This window comes from Elgaria multicarinata, chromosome 17 (genome assembly GCF_023053635.1).
Source record: "Elgaria multicarinata webbii isolate HBS135686 ecotype San Diego chromosome 17, rElgMul1.1.pri, whole genome shotgun sequence".
Lineage (NCBI taxonomy): Eukaryota > Metazoa > Chordata > Lepidosauria > Squamata > Anguidae > Elgaria > Elgaria multicarinata.
In genome coordinates, this window is record NC_086187.1 from 24,687,151 (window position 1) to 24,709,321 (window position 22,171).

General features: G+C 45.6%; 2 protein-coding genes across 4 annotated transcripts in view; one reads left to right on the forward strand and one right to left on the reverse strand.

Annotated features, from left to right (window-relative positions):
* Positions 1-16,931, forward strand: part of SNX8 (sorting nexin 8) — a 38,113-nt gene extending 21,182 nt beyond the window's left edge. For all 3 annotated transcript variants that reach the window (XM_063142960.1, XM_063142961.1, XM_063142962.1), the window contains 9 exons: positions 802-919; positions 2,495-2,616; positions 2,835-2,915; positions 6,719-6,879; positions 8,413-8,545; positions 9,191-9,259; positions 10,577-10,726; positions 11,936-12,085; positions 12,830-16,931. In XM_063142960.1, coding sequence (XP_062999030.1) covers positions 802-919; positions 2,495-2,616; positions 2,835-2,915; positions 6,719-6,879; positions 8,413-8,545; positions 9,191-9,259; positions 10,577-10,726; positions 11,936-12,085; positions 12,830-12,943 — 1,098 coding nt within the window. In that variant the 3' untranslated portion in view covers positions 12,944-16,931. The remainder of the gene's footprint in view (positions 1-801; positions 920-2,494; positions 2,617-2,834; positions 2,916-6,718; positions 6,880-8,412; positions 8,546-9,190; positions 9,260-10,576; positions 10,727-11,935; positions 12,086-12,829) is intronic.
* A 493-nt stretch (positions 16,932-17,424) lies between these two features.
* On the reverse strand, positions 17,425-22,055 carry NUDT1 (nudix hydrolase 1). Its single transcript, XM_063142963.1, has 4 exons — positions 21,973-22,055; positions 20,725-20,884; positions 19,191-19,336; positions 17,425-18,188 (listed from the first exon to the last, which is right to left on the reverse strand). Exons 2-4 carry the CDS (start codon positions 20,874-20,876, stop codon positions 18,016-18,018), a joined length of 471 nt encoding a protein of 156 aa, XP_062999033.1. The 5' UTR covers positions 20,877-20,884; positions 21,973-22,055; the 3' UTR covers positions 17,425-18,015.
* Between the last annotated feature and the right edge of the window lie 116 nt (positions 22,056-22,171).

Genomic DNA, 22,171 nt, shown 5'->3' on the forward strand with positions numbered 1-22,171 from the left:
CATGTTCAGAGGCAGCATATCTGAGAATATCAGTTGCTGAGAGGCCAACAACAAATATATTTCTTACCCACCGCTCCCTCTGGATCGAGGCAGGGTACAACACAAATACAAAACACCATAAAAAACACATAATTGATTAAAAACATATAAAACTAATACATTATTAAACGGCAGCACATTATTAAAAGGCATCTTAAAATTCAACTGGGTAGGCCTGCCGGAAGAGATCAGTCTTTATGGCCTTCTTAAATTCCAGAAGACTGTTACGTTGACGAATCTCTCCCGGCAGGTCATTCCACAAACCGGCAGCGGCAGAAGAAAAGGTCCTCTGGGTAATAGTTGTCAGCCTTGTTTTTGTTGGCTGGAGTAAATTCTTCCCAGAGGACCTGAGTGTGCAGGGCGGATTGTACGGGAGAAGGCGATCCCGCAGGTAGCCTGGACCCAAACCATGTAGAGCTTTAAAGGTGATAACCAACACTTTATACTTCACCCGGAAACTAACGGGCAGCCAGTGTAGGGATTTTAAAGCTGGTGTAAGAGAGGGTTATTGCCTTTGACCCTGCTTGTGGGCTACCTGGAGGCATCTGTTAGTGAACCGCCCAGAGAGCTTCGGCTATTGTAATAAAATAAAAATGTAATAAATAAATAAATAAATAAATAAATCTGGCCACTGCTGGAAATGGGATACAGGACTAGATAGGTCTTTGGCCTGTTCCAGCAGGGCGCTTTGCATTGTGAGGGGCAATGGACTGCACTGGGCCCATTGAAACATCAAAAGGTTTCCCTCTGTCTCTGCTGTAGCGTTTCAGGTGCTCCGTGTACAGGCGGTACAATGACTTTGTGGTCTTCCATGAGATGCTCCTTCAGAAGTTCCCGTACCGAATGGTCCCTGCACTTCCCCCCAAAAGGATGCTAGGAGGTAAGTCTTTGCTGATGAGATGGGATGTGGTGTAGTAGGTTTGGAGACACCTGTAGCAACCACATTTTTCAGTTCAATTCAGACATCAAACTATGGTTTCCACTAACCATAGTTAAAAACCCGCACCATGGTTCATGCTTGTAAGTGCATATCAGGCAAACCGCGGTTTGGATCTGCTTGTCTATTTTCGTTTTCCATCTGCTCATAAGTTCACCTCCATGGTGAAGCAGCACTTTGAGACAGAGCAATGGGCCTAACTGTGGTTCCTGACTTAAAAACAAACCACAGTTAGCACAAACTGTAGCCTTCAAACCATGGCTCGATATCCTGCTTTGGCAGCTCCTTGCAAACCATGGTTTTCAAGTACCATAGTTTGGCCATGATTTGGCATTACGTTTAAATGCAGACACTGTGGGCCTGTTCAGACAACACACTAAATCATTGTTAGGCTGCTAACCCTTTTGCAGCATATGGTTAGTGAGCGCATTTAAACCATGGCTATGTAGCCACTAGGCTTAGGAATGGTTCACACGACTCGCTAAACCATGGTTTGCATGACAGGCTAAACCATAATGTTTAGCTCAAAATGCTTCACCACCGTGGCTTAGCGTGTCGTCTGAACAGGGTCTGTGTCTCAAGGAGAAGCTAAGGCAGTGGTGGAGAGCTGCATGCAAGTGCCAGGCCAAGGCCTTGCTATAAACATTGAACAAGTTGAAAAGCATGCTGTGACCCTGTTCAGATGACATGCTAAGCCAGTGGTCAAGAACGTCTCCTTTCCTCTTTGGATCTTAAGACAAAGAAGGAGAAGTAGGCTGCGGTGTTAACTGGTCAACCACTGAACCTTTAATGGAATTGGCAAGGTTGCAGAGAAGGCAGTGCTCTGTAGTAGTAGTAATAATAATAATAATAATAATATTTCTTACCTGCCTCTCCATTCTGATCGAGGCGGGGAACAACAATAAACGATAAAATACATAATACTCAATTAGAACATAATATACATTGTTAAAAACATCCTAAAACATTCTAAAAGCATCTTAAAATTCCACTGAATAGGCCTGCCAGAAGAGATCAGTCTTTATAACTTTCTTGAATGCTAGTAGCCTGTTAAGTTGACGAGTCTCCTCCGGCAGGCCATTCCACAGTCTGGGAGCAGCAGAAGAGAAGGGTAACAGTTGTTAATCTAGTTTTTGCTAGCTGAAGTAGATTCTTCCCAGAGGACCTGAGTGTGCGGGGCGGATTGTACGGGAGAAGGCGATCCCGCAGGTAGCCTGGACCCAAACCACGTAGGGCTTCAAAGGTAATAACCAACACTTTGTACTTCGCCCAGAAACTAATCGGCAGCCAGTGAAGAGATTTTAAAACTGGTGTAATGTGGTCCCCCCTAGGTGTACCGGTGACCAGCCTGGCTGCCATATTTGGAACTAGTTGAAGTTTCTGGACCAGGCACAAAGGTAGCCCTATGGAGAGCGCATTGCAGAAGTCGAGCCTTGAAGTTACCAGTGTATAAATCGATGTCCCAGGAGGTTCTCAAAGACTGAGATTCTTTAACCTGCGTTGGTTTTCGTCCTGCAGCTGACCGAGAGTTCATAGAGATGAGGAGGCGGGCACTGAAGCGTTTTGTGAACCTGGTGGCCCGGCACCCTCCGTTCTCAGAAGACGTACTTCTGAAGCTCTTCCTCTCCTTCAGCGGGTCGGTGAGTCCTCCTGAACAGCACACTGTGTGTATATTCGAGTATGTTGCATGGATCTTTGCTGTGTGTACAGAAAATATAAACATCTTACTAACTCTCCCTTACTTGCAAGTATAACCTTGGTAAACTAGGGGTTAAGGTTGCAGTTGCCAGGTACTGACTGAGGGTAAATCACCTGATTGCTTTTTTAAACAAAATCTGCCTTTCTTCTGCTTTTCCAGGATGTGCAGAATAAGCTGAGGGAGCTGGTCCAAGGTGTGGGGGACGAATTCATGACTTGCAAACTAGCAACTCAGGCCAAGGTATTGTCTCTGTCATGCAGCTGGAAAGCTCCCTGCCTGTTTTGGGAAATAGAAACGGCATTATTTGAACGGCAAACTTATTTCTTAACAAAGCAACACACTTCCTGCAATCCTGCTCACTTAAGGCTGTTTAAATCCCACTGACTTTGATGGAACTTGAACAGCTTAAGGGGGTCTAGGACTGCACTCACTCCCGCCTAATTTGGTAGGAGGGGAAGAGGGACACAATCGCACAGCTAATAACAATTAATAGTTGCTCTTCCTATATTAGCACCGACATTTAGATAATGAACAAAACATCTGTTAAAAACTGCCTGCAGGTTCACCGTCTGAAACATACCTTTTAAGAGATTAGAGATAATGAAGTGGCGGCCATTGTAATTGAGAGATGTCTGTTAATGGCACCATCTACTGGAACAGAAATAGCACCACAAACTGGATTACTTTTTCTAGGTAGCATTCCTTGCTTTTAGGACCAACTTCAAACAAATTGGTGAGGAGCTGTGATTGGATCTTGTGTCTCTTTAAATGTCTTTCAAAGCCAGATGTTGACGGGGTGGAGGGCAGGGGCTGCATTGGGCCCAGAGCGCCTTCCCTCCTCCTACTCCGCATTCCTGCTTTTGAATCGGACCCCTCAAGCTGCTATTTTTTTTAAAAAATTATTTATTTATTACATTTCTATACCGCCCAATAGCCGGAGCTCTCTGGGCGGTTCATAAAAATTAAAAACATTCAAAGTATAAAACAACAGTATAAAACCATAATATAAAATACAATATAAAAGCTCAACCAGATAAAAACAGCAACAATGCAAAATTACAAATTTAAAACACCATGTTAAAATGTATTTATAGATTGTTAAAATGTTGGGAGAATAAAAAGGTCTTCACCTGGCGTCTAAAAGCATATAATGTAGGTGCCAAGCGAACCTCCTTAGGGAGCTCATTCCACAGCTGGGGTGCCACAGCAGAGAAGGCCCTCCTCCTGGTAAATTTATTTTATTTAGAATCAGAATAGTAGAGTTGGAAGGGGCCTACAAGGCCATCGAGTCCAACCCCCTGCTCAATGTAGGAATCCACCCTACATCATACTTGAAAGATGGTTGTCCAGCTGCCTCTTGAAGGCCTCTAGTGTGGGAGAGCCCACCACCTCCCTAGGTAACTGGTTCCATGGTCGTACTGCTCTAACAGTCAGGAAGTTTTTCCTGATGTCCAGCCGGAATCTGACTTCCAGTAACTTGAGCACACCTAGCACACCTCTATACTGCCTTTCATAATATATATCCCAGGACAGCTTGCCTTGGTCTCCATCACACCTACTTTCCCCCCCTGGTTTGTCTCTGCAATTTCTAGCTCCGTTTCATTAGCGCGTCAAGCTAATGGCCCCTTTCACGTGGGTTTGTCGTATCGTGCTGTACCGATGCAACTTCGATTTTGCTTGTTTGCTCTTCTGCTCTGCCCCGCCTCTTCTCCTTCCGCCACCACTTCATTGGTTGTAACATTGTGATGGGCGTGGGCTCCTTCCCCCCCTCGCTCTGGCTTTGTTGTCTAACGATTTACCGATTTAATGTTTCATCGGCTGGGCTCCGTTTCTGCGGGCAATGAGAGTGAGGTTGGAGCAGTAAAAGTCCATTCAACTTGACTCAGCACAAGTTTGCTGGTTCAACGCGGTGCTGGAGCAGGCGCACCTCCCCGCCCTCCCCTTTAATCAGCGAGCTCCCCCTTCAAAGCACACGCCCCCAACAAAGGAAATAGTGAGAGGACGGCACCACACGGGGGCTGAAGGGCGCTTGAATTCCGTTTGGGGAAAATAATCCAGACTTCCCAGCGCTGCAGTCCTGATAAAATTTGGACCCTGTACTCAGGGCCGGTGCTACCATAGAGGCCACTCAGGCGGCCGCCTAGAGCGCCAAGCTAAGAGGGGCGCCGGGCACAGTGCAGCACTCACGTGCATTGGCTGTGAGCTGGCCTGGCCCGAGGATTCAGCTGGGCCTGGGCGGGTGGGATGGTGCCCCGCGCCCGCCCAGCCAAAGAGAAGCCAGGGACACTGGGGTGGGGGTGGGGCGGCTCCATGTTCAGACTTCTGGAACGCGCCCGGAAGAGAGAGAGAGAGAGAATGTGTGGGTGAATGGGGTGCAGGGGGTCTTTGAGTGAATGCATGTGTTCATGCGTGTGTTTGTTTGGACTGAGTGATGCGGAGTGTGTGTGTGCGCGGGTGTGTGAGTTGGGCAGATGATTTGGAGGTGATATTTCTATTAAATAATGCATTTTAGACCCATAGACGTTCCTTTCCAATTTGTTTGCTATAATTGGCATGACGTATTTCTTGCACTTTAAAATAAGTTTAGCAGTTTCAAGTTTTGTGCTTCTTATTTTTTCCAGAAAACATATGTTCCTAAAAATCAAAGTTGACATTTTGGGGGGGGGGGGGGCGGGGGTGAAAGTAGCTCACCTTGCCTAGGGTGCAAAATAGTCTGGCACCGGCCCTGCCTGTACTGGCTGGCTTCTAAAGAGACAGGAATTCTGTTCATGGACCTCCAACGTCTTGCTCGGTTTGGCCCTTTAGTTTTTCAGTCACCAGCCTTATTGCAACGCTGGCTGATTATTAGATAGCACTGACTGGCGCCAAAGCTGACTTTATTCCGGCGCCAAGTAAAAACGTGGCTTTTTAACAAAGCCTTTGATGGTTAAATTCACCAAGCTCACACATTGTTTTAACTGTTTTTACTGCTTTTAAATTATATATTGGTTTTAACTTGATTAATGGTTTAATTTGTTTTTAGCTGTGTGTATTTATTGTTTTGTATTGAATCGTTTTATCTGTACACCGCCCTGACATCCTCATGATATAGGGCGGAATACAAATGTTTTAAATTAATAATAAATAAATAAATAAATAAATAATGTAGCAGTCTTAAGCCGTCTAATGATACCCACCCAAATTTTATTTATTTATTTATTTATTTATTTATTTATTTATTACATTTCTATACCACCCAATAGCCGGGGCTTTCTGGGCGGTTCACAAAAATTAACATTTGCTAATTAACATTTAACACCTTTCCCTAATCTTAAATATATTCTTAACTTGATGGCTGCTTCTATATAACCAGGTACACTGCTAAAGAGTGCTTAGCTATGGAGGTGGGAAAGAGGAGAGATCAAACCAGGAAAATTAAATTATTATTATTATTATTATTAATATATATAGCACCAACAATGTACTTGGTGCTGTACAAAATATACAAATAAAACAGCGATACCCTGCCTAGAGGCTTACAGTCTAAAATCACATTAAAACATATGAAGGGAGGGGGGAAGGGGTTCACAAAGCAGAAATAAGAGAAAAATCATAGTAATAAGAACAGTAAATCAAGCTAAAATACCCAAAGCTATTGAAAACAAATGAATGAAACTAAGGTAACCCAGAACTTCTCTCAGAAACATTTGAGAGACTGAGTATGCAAAGTTGAAAGCAATTTTATCCAGAGATTCTTGTACCAGCTGCTTATCTCGCCTACTTGAGAAAAGGTAGACAATCCACAACTTTTTGTACCCTGTACATCAGTGGAAGGAATCCCATCTAACCTGTCGTATCCCCTGAGTTTCCTGCAATAGTGACCTGGCATGTGTGTAAATCTGTTTGTATGAAGAGCGTTCCGTATGAAATTGCCGAGATCTCTGAGTGACACGTTCTCTCTTTGTCTGGGCTTGCAGGCACAGTGCTCCTCTCTGTGTTGTGTTCATGGTGCGTTCGACTGCTCTTGTCAGCTGCCTGTTGACCTATCTTGCGCTCTGCCTTAGGATTTCCTGCCAGCTGACATCCAAGTGCAGTTCGCTGCCAGCAGGGAGCTGATCCGGAACATCTACAACAGCTTTTACAAACTGCGGGACCGAGCCGAGAAAATAGCCTCTCGAACAGTTGACAACGCCTCCGACCTCCTTATGTTTGGGAAGGAACTAAGGTGAGCGACCTTTAAGCTGAGCGACCTTCTCTTGTAGCCTCCAACGCAGCATAAACTAGGTGAGGTCATAGAAATCTGTGATTGGATCTTCTCTCACTGTAAAATTTTGGTGAACAGCACCCTAATCGAGATGGGGACTGGGGTGCTGAGGGCTAACCCCTTTACCTTGTGTTATTTTCCAGATGAAAAACACATCATCATCATCATCATCAATTTATTTGTTACCTGCCTCTCCCTCTGGATCAAGGCGGGGTACAACACAAATGCAAGCATCATATAGCTAATTAAAACATTTAAAACTAATACATTATTAAAAGGCAGCACGTTATTAAAAGGCAGATTTAAAATTCCACTGCATAGGCCTGCCGGAAGAGATCAGTCTTTATAGCTTTCTTAAATTCCGGAAGACTGTTAAGTTGACGAATCTCTCCCGGCCGGTCATTCCACAAACTGGGAGCGGCAGAGGAAAAGGTCCTTTGGGTAATGGTTGTCAGCCTAGTCTTTGCTGATTGAAGTAGATTCTTCCCAGAGGACCTGAGTGTGCAGGGCGGATTGTACGGGAGAAGGCGATCCCGCAGGTAACCTGGACCCAAACCATGTAGGGCTTTGAAGGTGATAACCAACACTTTATACTTCACCCGAAACTAATGGGCAGCCAGTGTAGGGATTTTAAAGCTGGTGTTAAGAGAGGGTTATTGCCTTCAACCCTGCTTGTGGGCTACTTGAAGGCATCTGGCCACTGCTGGAAATGGGATACTGGACTAGATAGGTCTTTGGCCTGTTCCAGCAGGGCGCTTTGCATTGTGTGGGGCAATGAACTGCACTGGGCCCATTGAAACATCAAAAGGTTTCCCTCTGTCTCTGCTGTAGCGTTTCAGGTGCTCCGTGTACAGGCGAGGCGGTACAATGACTTTGTGGTCTTCCATGAGATGCTCCTTCAGAAGTTCCCGTACCGAATGGTCCCTGCACTTCCCCCCAAAAGGATGCTAGGATTTTAAAACTGGTGTAATGTGGTCACCCCTAGGTGTACCAGTGACCAGCTCTTGTGTTACTTTCCTGTTGACCCCTGACCCCATCCCCAAATCCATGTGTTCCATTCGGGGACAGCTCCTGGGACCTTCTGCACGCAAAGAAGGCGCTCCGCCATTCAACAGTGGTCCTTCCCACAACGATGTGGTGTAGAAGCCGAACTTTCCCCCTCTGCACTTGCACAGTTTTCTCAAGTTGCATAATCCTTAGGAATCCCAGGATTCTGCTTAGCTTGGTGCAGGGTTCTGGTTCGCTCATTTTTCGTGCAGAGCACACCCGACCCTGACAACGAGCATGGATCCCATTGTCCTGTGTAGCTGGCAGTTGCGAAAGAACCAGAGCACGTGGTGACAATTAGAGGCTTGAGTTTCAAAAGCAGTGAGGGATCGGCTGAAAAAGAAAAAGGCAGTTGCGGTTTGGGACGGGCTTGGACAAAGCAGGAACATTCGGGTCTGGTGGCTGTTTCTTGCTGGATCCCAACAAATCCTTCTCCTCCTCCTGTAGTGCTTTGGGGTCCGACACAACTCCACTCCCTTCCTGGGCTGCCTTGAACAACAGCGCTTGGGGCAACTTGAAGCAGGCCTTGAAAGGCCTCTCTGTCGAATTTGCACTCCTGGCTGACAAAGCTGTGCAGCAGGTGAGCTCCTGCTGCTCCTTCCTCGTGCTCCATGAATCCTGATGAAGGTGGTCCTTGCGTTTGGGCCTCTCCCCACCATCCCAACAGGCCCCTGCAGGATCAGACCTGCAAGCAGTCGTATCTTAGGTCCGCAGTGGCACTAACAGCAGAGGCTGGTGGCTCCGATTTCAGTGTGGTGGTGAACTTATTTATTTATTTATTTATTTATTACATTTCTATACCGCCCAATAGCCGGAGCTCTCTGGGCGGTTCACAAAAATTAAAACCATTCAAAGTATGGTTGAAAGAAAGCCTCCACTGCGTAAGTGACGTCATTTGTGGAGCCAGATTGTCCCTGCCTGAGAACTGTTCTGGTATCTCAGATTAAAGCACTGGACCCTGTTGCCAGATTCCTTTCTCAAGTCACCTTGAGAATTTACTTCTCTTCCTTTCCCCTCCCCGGGCTCTACTTGGGTCAAGAGCCTCAGCCACGAGCTCGCTAGTAGTCCAGAATAATCTGCCTAATCCCATTGTAGCTCCCTGAAACGGGAACTAAGTAAGCGTTAGAACTTGGAAGAGTCTTTCTCTTTGCTCTGGACTTGGCTGAACCGCTGCCCAAATTCACACGGTTTCCTTTAATTCACTTCTTGCCCTTCTGCTTTCTAGGGTAAACAGGAAGAGAGTGATGTGGTGGAGAAGCTGAACCTATTCCTGGACTTGCTCCAGTCCTATAAAGTAAGTCCACTTTTATCCTGCCAGTGTGTGAGGACATTGTTCAGAAATAGCTGAATGTGCTTGTTCTTGGACGGCCCTTGCATCAGTTCAATAGAAAAGCAGCCAAAGAGTTAGTCATGAGGCCAAACTAGACATTGGAAGAAGGAATCAGTGGCGATTTGGGCCTTTCTCAGGGCTGAGTATAGAACATACCCTGTGCTGGGGGCAGAGGAAGGAAATAGGCATCAAGACAGCCTGAATTATATGACCTGAATGAATGGTGCAAAAATCCCTATATTTTTTATTCATGTAAAATTACACATTCTGCTTCTGTGAGAATACCGTGGGAAATCACGTTTGCTTACCGTCGCTTCTCCACCTGCGCGTTTGTCCCTCATTACTTCCTCTTGAAATAGGACGTCAACAACGTGCACGTGGCCCTTTCGGTGGGCTGTTTTGATCCCGCTGTTTCTCCTGCACACAGTAGGAGATAGCAGCAACTTCCGTCTTTATTTTAATTCAGACTTACTGGGGTGTTTTTTTTGTGGCGCGAAGAAGACAAAAAGGGCTGGGAGGCGGACGTCGTGAGAGGGACCCCCGAAAATCCGTGAGTGCCCAGTAACGAGCGTGCAATAAAACACTCATCTGATGGAACTCGAAGTCTTGGGAAGGGCAAACATTTCCCAAGCGCACTGAATGATGCACACCCTTCCCCCCCCCCCCACACACAAATTCAGGTTTGCGTCTGGCTTTTTGAGCTTTGGCTGAACGTTGCCCACAGACTTCCAGGCCTACATTGCCGGCCTTGGAGACTAGAAACTTCCTTCTTTTAAAACAAATGCAAAGTTGACATGCTAAACAGGCTGGAAAGAAAGAAAGCTCTGTACACTGTTTTTATGCTCTTCATGGTTTTAATTTTTGTGAGCCGCCCAGAGAGCTTCGGCTATTTGGCGGTATAAAAAGGTAATAAATAAAATAAATAAAATAAAAATAAATACACTCTAGCGCAAGGCCAGCAAGGAAAGGGCGAGGTGAGCCTTCCTGGACGTGGCCGCGGGAAAGACATCCTCATTTGCTCCAGGCAAACGTGAGTTTGGGATAGAGAAGAGGGCCTCCCAAGCACCTTAATACATGGGCAAGCTCATCTTAGCAGTGCAGAATCAAGGTAGGAAAAAATCAAGGTCACAGATCTCCCCCTTCCCCCAGGGGTGTCTTTCCAAAACATTGTATGCGAGTTTGGACTGTCATTTACATAAAGAACATTTACATTTACAAGGAATAAAAAAGGAGTTCCCTTTTGTCATCCCGCATGACCTAACTTTCCCCTTTGCGATGTAGGACCTGTGTGAGAGACACGAGAAGGGAGTTTTGCACAAGCACCAGAGAGCCTTGCACAAATACAGTATGATGAAGAAGCAGATGATGAGCGCCACAGTACAGAACAAAGAGCCGGAGTCCGTAGAGCAGCTGGAATCCCGAATTGTGGAGGTACAACAGTCTGCCTCTTCTTCAAACAATATGTGCTTGTTAACTAAGCATTTGGACTTGCAGCCGTTCCATGATTCAGCATAGGCCAAGAACTCTGCATTCTGAGATTCTTTTCATTTAAATTCCCTCACGCACCCCCCCCCCCCCCCACACAAACAAGAGTGTAAGTGACTAGCCCTTATGGCTGTGAGCAATGCCTGGTGAAATTTCTGAAGTTAGAAAGGGGTTCATAAGATTTTCAGTTGTTGGATATAGGCTGAGAGGTTAGTGACCTTGGGCTTTTGGCAGTCAGCAGAATAGAGCCCACAGAGTTAGGGTTCAAATTGGCAGAAGCCCGGAAAAGACAGGTCCAAGTGTGTTTCTGTTCGCAAAGCATTTCATAGCCACTGCAGAGACAACATGGTCCAATTCGTAAAAGACAAGACACTGAGATGTAAAAACGTGTAGGGGCTTTAAGGGTCATCACGAACACTTTGAACTGAGCCTGGAAGCTTATGGGAAGCCACCGCCGCTGAGGTAGGACAGGAAAAATATACTCCCAGTGGCTTTTCCTTGTCAAGGGAGAAGGCATCTTCCAAGGCAACCTCATGGCATTTTTTTGGGCTTGTCCATCATCCCCAGAACATCAGTTTATCTTGGTGGACAGAGAAGATCAGCTTCAGAGCAGTTCCTGCCATATGAATGGACTGCTGACAATTTTGGGAAACTCCATGGTTGTCTTGGGCAATGAGGCAGCTCCTCAGTCGCATTAATTACTCGCTGCCTCATCTCGCTCATTCCCAAATGTGTAAGGCCAAGGGGATTTTGCTCTTGTGGATGTTGGTGTTCCAGAAACAGGAGAACTTAACTGCCCCATTCTAGTGTAAGAAGCTACTTTTGGGAAGTGTGCGTTACATCTTCTCCTTTGTGCATCTTCTTCAGAGAGCCAGAGTGGTGTAGTGGTTAGAGTGTTGGACTGGGACTTGGGAGATCTGGGTTCTAGTCCCCGCTCGGTCATGGAAACCTACTGGGTGACTTTGGGCCAGTCACAGACTCTCTCAGCCCAACCTACCTCACAGGGTTGTTGTTGTGAGGAAAAACGGGAGAGGAGGAGGATTGAGTATGCCACCTTGGGTTCCTTGGAGGAAAAAAAGGTGGGATATAAATGAAATAAATAAATAATAAAATAAATAAATAAATAAAACCCCACAAATTATTTTTCTTTCTCAGCAAGAGAACGCGATCTTGACAATGGAGCTGCGAAATTACTTCTCTCTATACTGCCTGCACCAAGAGACCCAACTGATCCACATTTACCTTCCACTCACATCTCACATCCTGGGGGCTTTTGTCAATTCTCAGATCCAGGGCCATAAGGAGGTGAGTGGCCCCTTCGGTTGATTTTCTAAAATATCATCCTCGAACGTTCAAAGTCCCTTTTGGATGCGGCACCCACCCACTGGAAAAACCCTCCCTCGTGCGGTTCGGGAGGCAGAAAACGTCACATCCTTCAAACGCCTCCCGTAAACGTATCTTTTTAGACAAGCTTTCCCTGGACTGTAACTTAGTCTGGTTTTATATGACACTTTTAAATCTTGATTTTTGTATATTATGGGTTTAACTGTAAACTGCAGTTTATTTATTTATATGTAAATAAATAACTAAATAAGCAACAGCATGCATACTTCCAACACTGGAAAGAGAGGAGAATGATAATATGTGCATTCATTGGATTTCTCAGACGAGACCTGTTCTTTCTACATTAGCTAAGCAGAAATATCCAAATTGCCCTCTAGACGGTTTACTGTTTTCAGAATTTTTCAGGTACAGATGGTTGGTTTTTACATGCATTAATATATGGATATAGTTCTTTAGATTTGTTGTTCTCAGCAGAGGCTTGTTAGTAAACCCTTCCCCCCAAAGTAATAAACTTGAAGGCATAATGCGCTGCTTTGGGGGGTAACGTTTGCATGGGGAAAGCGGCCAGGAGTTTATGGCCCTCTGCGTCGTGCCCCTATAAATGTTTAACTAATCCTTGAGGTGTTTTGCTGCTGTTAATTTTGTCGCTGTCTTTGCAGCCTTTGCCTAAGGGACTGTAACCATTCTCTTCTCTCCGTTCTCTAGATGTGCAAAGTCTGGAATGAACTGAGGCCCAAGCTGAGCTGCCTCTTCGCAGGATCCAGCAACTTGTCGACACCGCCGTCATCAGCCCAGGAGGACAGCCTCTTTCCCAGTTAAGGGTTGAGGGCTCTGGGGCATGGAAGGGAGGCCCTGTGTAACGTGCGCGTGTGAAGAGTTTAAAGTAACTTCCCATTGGCTATGTTTGTACTCCCTTTGTTTTTATTTTTGTTTTCCTTTTTTTTTTTGCTGCTTTGAGCTGCTCCATGATTTATGGGCTGCCTGGAAATGTGACAGTGCAGAGAGAGAGAGAGAGAGAGAATCTCTCACCTTTTAAATTATTTTGGTTTTCATTTCGAAGTGCTGTGGAGTGGAAATGAATCTCCTTATCCCAGAGGCTTTCTTTAATGCTTCTCTTGAGCGAACAAGTTGGAGTCTTCCCTTTTGCCCTTAATTTAACCTTTCCTAAATGTGCTGATGGGCCCTTGGCAAGCTACTATCTCTTGAGCGAACCTCCTCGACAGCACTGTTTCATGGTTGGGTTTTCTTTTTTGTTAGAGAGGGACTATCGCTCAGTGGTAGAACCCCAGCATTGCCTGCAGAAGGTCTCGGGCCCCGGCTTCTCCAGTTTAGAGGAGCAGGTAGCTGGTGCTGGGGAAGAAACAACTAAGTAGGTGCTCCCCTGTGGCATATTTAGAGGAGGGTGCGTGGGTCTGTACATTGGTCTTGCACATTACAAAGCTGAACTCCCATTGCAGGCAAGGGATCCGTTAGAATGTCTTTTTATGTTACATAGGGTGACCCTATGGAAAGGAGGACAGGGCTCCTGTATCTTTAACAGTTGCATAGAAAATGGAATTTCAGCAGGTGTCATTTGTATGCATGCAGCACCTGGTGAAATTTCCTCTTCCTCGCAACAGTTAAAGCTGCAGGTGCCCTGCCCTCTTTTAAATCTGGTCACTCTAGTATAGCTCCTGCACTTTAACTGTTGTGATGAAGAGGGAATTTTACCAGGTTCTCCATATACACAAAGGACACCTGCTGAAATTCCCTTTTCTATGCAACTGTTAAAGATACAGGAGCCCTGTCCTCCTTTTCATAGGGTCACCCTATGTTACATCTGTCTTCATCCTTATGATGCCCCACTGCGGGGTTCTTTATTCACCCCCCCCCCCAAAAGAGGGATGATCCTAGTTCCTTCTTGATACACTTTGGCCCCATTCAGAAGACACTGTAAACCATGGCTTTAACCACTGCGAATAAGGATTTTTTACCTTATTCGCTGTGGTTAAAGCCATGGTTTAAGGTGTCTTCCGAACAGGGCCGAAGTGTATTAAGAAGGAACTAGGCTCTAGTTTCTTGGGACCATACTTTAAAACAAAATAAAAAGAAATGTGATTCGTATGCCTTTTACTAATGTACCAGCCTTCGTGTTAATATTATGGTGTGTGTGTTTTAAAGCTCAACTTTTTGAATGGAGCGAATAGGAAATTCTCTCGACCTCCCATCTCCTCTTCCTTGCCTTTTTTGTGTTTGTTTTTCATCTTATTAAAGCTGCATGCAAAAGTTACAGGCCTGTCCCAGCTGCAAGGAGGAATTTCAGACCACGGCAAGAGCTATACCAGTGCCCGACTCTGACCTTGGTACACTCACCTAAATGCGATTGTTCAGGCTGGCCTTGGGACATTCCCCTCCTTGGATGTTTAAGGGACTCGGTAGCTTGGAGGAACCAGGCTGCAACCATCTCAAAGGCCCGTGCTGTGGATGTTTGTACCTGCCCTTAGCAGAAAAACTGATCTACCCTTTTCTTTTATATGTTAATACAGAATATTTTTGAAAGCTTTTATAATGGAGATTAAAAGTATTAATCTTTTTTTAATTATTTTTTCAGTTAGAAGAGCAGTTAGATAACCTAATTGTTCTAAGCCCAGGAGAGGCAGAACCCTTCCCTGTTCAAGCGATCATTTGTGTGTGAAAACGACCACGCGGGGCCCATTCGCTCGACCAAACTGGCCTTTTATGAAGCGGCCGTGCAATTCTTTTGCTGCGTTCCAGGAACGCACGTCGGGTCACACTTACTGCACCATTGCAAGAGCCAGGAAGTTAGGTGAGGAAAGTGTGATAAGGCGGGTTCTCCTCCATCACAACCTGGGTGTGTGTGAGAACCATCGAACATTTCATTGTGCCTGCAAGCGTATTTTGCAATTGGCTTTAGTGTGTCATCGGTGCTTGGGCCGATGGGGCATACAGAACACTGCACATGGAGGGCTGGCACGCTGCAGCCACAAAGGTGGCCCCATCCATGGACAGCGCCTGCTAAAGCTCAATGCATCCATACTCTCAGTAATCTAGCAACTGCCTCTGCTCATGCTATGGTAACTCAGTGTCAGTGCAAATGGCAGGCACTGCAACTAAGGATATACGGATTTGTAAAACCCATTCCGCAAATCGTCAGGTGCCTTTCATTCTGACATCTGCTCATTAGCAGAATCGGATTTTCCTCATTTCCCGAATTTACGCAAATTTGCACTTGTGAAAATGACCCCCAAGTGCATTTTCATGCTTTAGGCTACGGGGGAAATGTGCATTTTCAGCCGATGTTTTTATTGTACGTGTTTTTCTAAATTTGTGTAAAAGAACAACACCACCCCTCAGTCTGCGGAATCCACAGGTCGGATTTATAGAAATCTGAACTCATTTGATTCCATTGTGGATTTTTCCTAAATCTCTTACTTGCGACAGAGCTGGACTTCGAACAAGCCCCAGCGTTGCACGGATCTTCTCAACCGACCCTCTCATCACCCCGGTTGGGTTGTGGCACCGGGAACCCAAGTAGCAATTTCTCCCAGTGCTTCGGAGCCTGAGCTTCCATGGCAATTTGCTACTGAATGTGCTCATCTTTCTGCAGAAGGTAAAACTGCAGAAGTCTAAAAACAAAGTGCAGGGTGATTTAGGAGCTTCCAGAGGCCACTAAGGCCTTAGCTAGACCTAAGGTTTATCCTGGGATCGTCCCGGAGTCATCCCTGCCTGCTCCCGGGATCCCCTGTGTGTCATTTAGATGCACAGGGATGACCCTGGGACGATCCCAGGATAAACCTTAGGTCTAGCTAAGGCCTAAGCGAGATTTATCCTCTTTTTGTCCAAAGGACTGAGCTGCCTTGATTGCATATGCGCTTACCTGATGTGGTCTCATTACCCAACTCAATGTGTGTCCAGCATTTCTAAAGCCAGTTTCTAGCTTGCAGTCCTTTGCACAACTCCTGTATGAACTCTGTTGGACTTCCTTCCAAATGAACGAGCACAGCCTTGGACTGCAAGGCTGTGCTCTTCAACATGTTTACTCCGAAGTAAACCCCACCAGGGCCAATGGGGCATGCTCCTTCATGTGCAGAGTTTTGCAGCATTCATACAAATAGGAAAAACTCAGTTTGTCCAGGATTAAGATGTTGCATCTCTCAAGGTTTTCAACTTTGCCTGGGCAAGAAAGGACAGCTGTGTAAAAGTACAAGTCTCTGACTGGGAGAGCAACTTTTCAGGTGTTTATACTGTCCCTGGTCTTTGGCTATGCTGCCAGGGCTGACGGCAGTTGCAGTCCAACGAAATCTAGGAGGGGAGGGCACACATTGGCCTAGGCTCTGTTGGGAAAGCACCTTTTGTGGTGTTTACCCTTCTTTTGAGGAAACCATATCTGCAGTGGAACAGTTAATAGGCGTGAGAACAGTTGTGTGGGTGATAAATATCTTAAAGAGGAAAGCTGCTCTTGTGGAACAACTGGCAAACACTCAAATGTTCTATCTCCCTGTTCTTTTGCTATTCAAAAGTGTCTTTGCTAAAGCAAGCTGAAGAGGGTGTGTGTTTCCTCTTAATCCTCTCAGATTTTGCAAACTTCATACCTCCTGCCCACTTGGCAAAAATAGTGTTTGTTTTTTTATTTAAAAAAAATTAAGCACTTTATCAAACTGCAAGGATTAGAGAACGTCTTATTATAGCTGGTAGACTTAATGTTTACAGATTATGACTTTCCCCCAAAAAAGTATCTATCAAATGTTACAAAAAAAATTGCATTTGTAAGAGACGTGTAAAACTTATATTAAAAAGTTAAAGTTTATTTCAACTGTAAGTGTGTTATATTCACCTTCTGAACATTGTGCGGGTGAGCGGGTAGCACTTGGTCATTCAAACCTCAAAGTATCATGGTTTCAGGCAGGGGTGTTGTCAAGCGTTCCTGGAGATGCCAGGGGTTGAAGCTGAGCCTTACTTCTTCCAAAGATCATGCTCTGAGCTACCACAGAAACTGTTTAAGCTACAGCTGGCAAAGACAGCTGACACCCTGTTACTACATTCCTTCTCTCACCACCCATTAACCAGTAAAACTTCCTCATAGAAATTATTCAGGTGCAGGATGCATGCAATGCTTCTGTCCATAACCATCGCAAGGAAGAAAAATGAAATGCTAAGCCACTAATATAGGGTGACCCTATGAAAAGGAGGACAGGGCTCCTGTGTCTTTAACAGTTGCATAGAAAAGGGAATTTCAGCAGGTGTCATTTGTACGCATGCAGCACTTGGTGAGATTCCCTCTTCATCACAACCATTAAAGCTGCAGGAGCTATACTAGAGTGACCAGATGCAAAAGAGGGCAGGGCACCTGCAGCTTTAACTGTTGTGATGAAGAGGAAATTTCACCAGGTTCCCCATATATACAAATGACACTTGCTGAAATTCCCTTTTCTATACAACTGTTAAAGATATAGGAGCCCTGTCCTCCTTTTCATAGGGTCACCCTAACTAATATACAGGCAACTTGAGTCTTTAGGAGCCAGTCTTCTTGTAAGAACACTATACAGAAAAAAACACCTGTTCAGGTAAGTTGAGAAAGGGGCTCACCTGGCTTTTGGGACAAAGCTAAAACTCTGGGGCACGTGCTAAAACAGAACCGTTACTACCATGAAAAGCCCAGCTGAGAAGGAATAGCTGGTAGCGTCACAGTTAGGGACCCGAATATGTGTAAGAAGTATTGTCCTTAATTCTACAAGACAGCAGATGCCTCCTTTTGTCTGCCAGGCATCCACTTCTTAAAAGAGTTGTTTCCTTGGCTGTGGAGCTGATGATGTCAAATGCTTGCCTCTTGCCCAATATGGGCAACGATATACACCTAAGTCAAGAGGGCTCCGGCCGCACTTTGCCTCTTCTTACAGCTTCTCCACTTCTTTCAGGGTGTGCTCCAAGATAGTGTCCTGCCCCTGGAACTTAAAATAGCCAAGGAACAACTTCTTCTGGAGAAGGAGAGGAAACCAGTAGATATCATCGGGCCACATGTTCTTGTAGGGCATTTGGTCTAGCTCAAACCACTGAGGGCGCATTTCTGCAAGGTTGGGGGGGGGAGTGCGGAAGGGGAGACATACACAGAGGGAAAGAATAATTAAAGATGGAAACATGATTGTCTTTTTCTCAGAGGTGTTTATGCTCAAACGCCTCCCTCCCTTTTGCCTCTAAATCTCTCAAACCAATCTCTCCCTTCAAAGAGATTGGTTTTAGCAGAGGTGATAGCAAGGCAAAAGTATCACCTGGCTTCAGTGTTCTAGTTTCTGTTGGCCTTTAGAAAGGTGTCCATCGTCAGAACAAAGGAGCAAGAGATGAAGCAACGTCCATCTTTTGAGTTTGGGCTCCATGAAGACGTTGGTAGGCAGCCTTTATACATAGAAACTCTGAATGTTTTGCTATTGCACTATGAAGATGGAGCAAGAGGGACTGAGGTACAGCAAGGCCAACCTCCCCTAGACAGAGTTAAGCACTGGCCAGTCAAAAAAGGTTAGGGTCAATTGACCAGTCCAAATAATCTTCCAAGTGTTTTTTTTTTAAAGCATTAACTTTTTGTTCTAAAAACCAGCCAATCTGATGTCTATACAAATTACAAAAATAAGTTATTTGAACCGTTATTGTGAAAGAGGCATTTAAAGAAGCTTTTGCACCGGAGTCCAATCCCTCGTGGGAGTTCCAGTGATCTACTCCTAGGAGCACTATGATTGAGGCAGCAGCTTTTGTTACCGATGCCCTATTGCTCCCGTTCACTCCTTCCGTGGCGCTCAGTTTGCACGACCAAACTTTTGTGAGCCTTTCAACACGTGGCCAGTTTAATGACACGATGCAGCCTGAGGATCAGCGTGTTCTACTTAAATAACTCCAGCAGAGTTGCACAGTGCAAAGATGGGAACATGAAACTCGGAACGTCTCGAATCAGGCTGGCCGAGAGAAGCACTTTAGAAGCATGAAGAAATTCATCCCTTGGATAAAGATGGGCAAACCATCAAAGAAAAGAGAAGGGCAAACATTCTCACTGTGCTGCCACTCCCGACTGCAAACCTACCTTCGCTTTCCGTGGGATCTCCATGAAAACTGTCAGCGCGGAAGATATGGACTTCCATCAACTCGGAGTTGCCCACAAACTCGAAAGTGATCTGGCCCATTTTTTGCAAAGTGTCCACCGTCAGTCCGCTCTCTTCCTGCAGTTCTCTGAATAAAACAAACACATTTCACTTTGCATTCAGGACATTAAGAGTTAACATTTCTATTCCCCACCCCCCTCCCGAAGTGACAAAGAAGATAGATTTCCCCTTTTCTCAACACTGATGGTATAGAATAGATGGTATCCGCCCCCTTGGTTCCCCAAACTCATGCCCAGTGCCCCCTACCCTATAAAAATCATTATTCAGAAGAATGTTTTTCAACGACCCACTAAGGAAGATAATAACAATAAAATTCAAAATAGTAACAATTAATTGAATATTTATTGAAAATCCAATTACTTTTTTTTAGTTTATTCAATTAAACATTTCAATTCACCATTAAAAGGACTCTTAAACGGTATTAATACACGTGTGTATTCTTCCCCTATATGGCTTGGGACCAAACTACCTTCTCCCATAAAAATGACCCTGGGTTTTAAGAACTTCTGGAGAGGTGCTTCTCGGAAAAGACCACCTCGAGTGCTCCCCTGCCACCACTTTGCCTCTTAGCGCCCCCCTATGCAATCCCACCGCCCCCAAGGGGGCAGTACCGCTCACTTTGGGAACCACTGGTATAGATCTTATTGTGAATCACTGGAGCATTCTGAATGGGCTTCTAAATGCTTAACCACTTGGCTTAGGCCATAGCTAGACCTAAGGTTTATCCCGGGATCATCCCTGTTCATGTAAATGACACACAGGACAACCCCGGGATAAACCTTGGGTCTAGCTAAGGCCTCAGTGTGTCGTCTGAACATCAATTACCATAAGCGTGACACATGACATGTGCAATCCTGGAGTGAGCTTTAGGCTCATGTGCTCTTCTCTCTTCCTCCCATACCAGTGGGTCTCCATTACTGTGTTGCCCAACCTGCATTACTTTCAGTTTGAAGTGTTTCCTTTGTACCTAACATTGACAGAGGGGAACTGCGAAACAAACCCATTTTTCTTCCACCCAGGAGAAAATTGCAAATATTTTGAACGCCTGTGGATTTTCAGCTGATGCTATTAATTAGACTTGTCTTCAACTTGAGTAATGTGTGCTGTTGATAACTTCTGGCAGCCCCCTCTCCATTAAGGATAATGGGAGCCCTGGGTAGGGCTCCAAGCTCTCACTGGCACTTCTCCGAGAGCTTCCATTTTTCATAATTACCCCCCTTGATTTAACATTTTGTCTAATTTTAGATCATCTTCCTGGAACACACAGTGGCCACCTCTAAAGGAGAAAACGTTTTCTCAGCAGTAGAGCTAAAAGCTTCACGTTGCAGCCTGCAGTAATCAGGCAGCTGAGTAAGATGCCACAATTGTTTCAGCAGGACAGCTTGAAAGGCCCGTGTGTGTGTCAGTTTTCCTGCTTGCGCAAGGCGATTGATCCCAAGGTTATTCCATTTTCACCTTCTAGCCGCATGCTCAATGGTTTCGCCTGGTTGCACCTTCCCTCCAAATCCGTTCCAGAGTCCAGCCCCAAAGCCACGTTTCTTCATGCCCAGCAGGACTCGCTCTGGCTGCACCACCAGCACCAGGGTGAATAACTTGGTTGTCAGCATGATGCACCCTGTGCAAAGGGAAAGACAGCGGCATGTTTTCAAGACAAATGAAGCTCAGCAGACCACAAGAGCCAGAGATTGTCAACAGACGATGTGCAAGACTGGATGGTAATTAGGGCAGCCACAGCTCTTCAGAAGTTTGCGTACTTGGTAAAAAAAGAAAATAAGACCCAAAGAAGCATTTAAGAAAAAAAAAGTTTGTTTAACCAGATATAAGAGCCTTGTGTGGTGCAGAGCAGTAAAGCAGAAGTTTCTGCAGCTGAAACTCTGAGTTCAATCCCAGCGGAAGCTGGTTTCAGGCAGTCGGCTCGGGTCGACTCAGCCTTCCATCCTCCCGAGGTCGGTAAAATGAGTACCCAGTTAGCTATAATAACAGCCGGGGAAGGCAACGGCAAACCACCCCACTATAAGGCCTGCCAAGAAAACGTCAGCGAAAGCTGGCGTCCCTCTAGGAGTCAGTAATGACTCAGTGCTTGCACGAGAGGTTCCTTTCCTTTTCGTTAACCAGATATAAGGCTATCAATGGCTATTTAACAGTCTTTTTAACCTGTTGGATGTTTTTTGTGGTTTTAATTTTTGTGAACCGCCCAGAGAGCTTCGGCTATTGGGCGGTATAAAAATGTAATAAAATAAATAAATAAATACCAGTCCTGGTGGCTACAGTCTACCTCCAGCATCAGTGGCAGAATGCCTATGTGCACCAGTTGCTGGGGAACATGGACTGGAGGATGCTGTTGCACTCCTGTCTTGCACTGTGCAAAAAGAATACTGGACTAGATGGACCCTTGGTTAATCCAGCACGGCTCTTCCTATGTTCTTCATGCTTACTCTATCAATCTACTTCTAAAAGCACAATAGCAAGTCAGGCCTCCCCACCCTCCCGGTCAATGAGCAAACTCTACACTTCCTTGAGCATGTGCAGAGTGCATTTCACTCATGCCTACTGAATAACTGCAGGCTGCCTTTACCTCTAGGTCAAAGGCACTGATAGCTGGGAGGCTCGAGGCCCGAGGCCCAGCCCCTTACGAATTCATCTCTCTTGTCATTCCCTCCCCACCCTTTCATGACATACACGTGTACACACGTGCATTCCTACCGCGAGGAGAGACCAGCTCCCTGGTAGCTCCGACAGCAAGGCGGGAAACAAGCACCGCCTACAGAAAGGGGAGAGTCCCGGGCAGGCGGGGCTTTTCTCAAGGGGGGGAAGGAGGAGGAGGAGGAGGAGCAGCAGCTCGCGTTGAAAAGAGAGAGAGAAAAGCGCTCAGGCCCGGTATCACTGTGCGGCGGAACTCGGG

Bases quoted from the DNA above. Each gene is read 5' to 3' on its own strand.
- NUDT1 (XM_063142963.1), bottom strand. From the start codon at position 20,876: ATGCTGACAACCAAGTTATTCACCCTGGTGCTGGTGGTGCAGCCAGAG. The intron at 19,337-20,724 runs GTGAAAATGGAA...TGTTTTATTCAG, and splicing joins ATTGAGCATGCGGCTAGAAG to AGAACTGCAGGAAGAGAGCG. The intron at 18,189-19,190 runs GTAGGTTTGCAG...CCAACCTTGCAG, and splicing joins AGATCCCACGGAAAGCGAAG to AAATGCGCCCTCAGTGGTTT.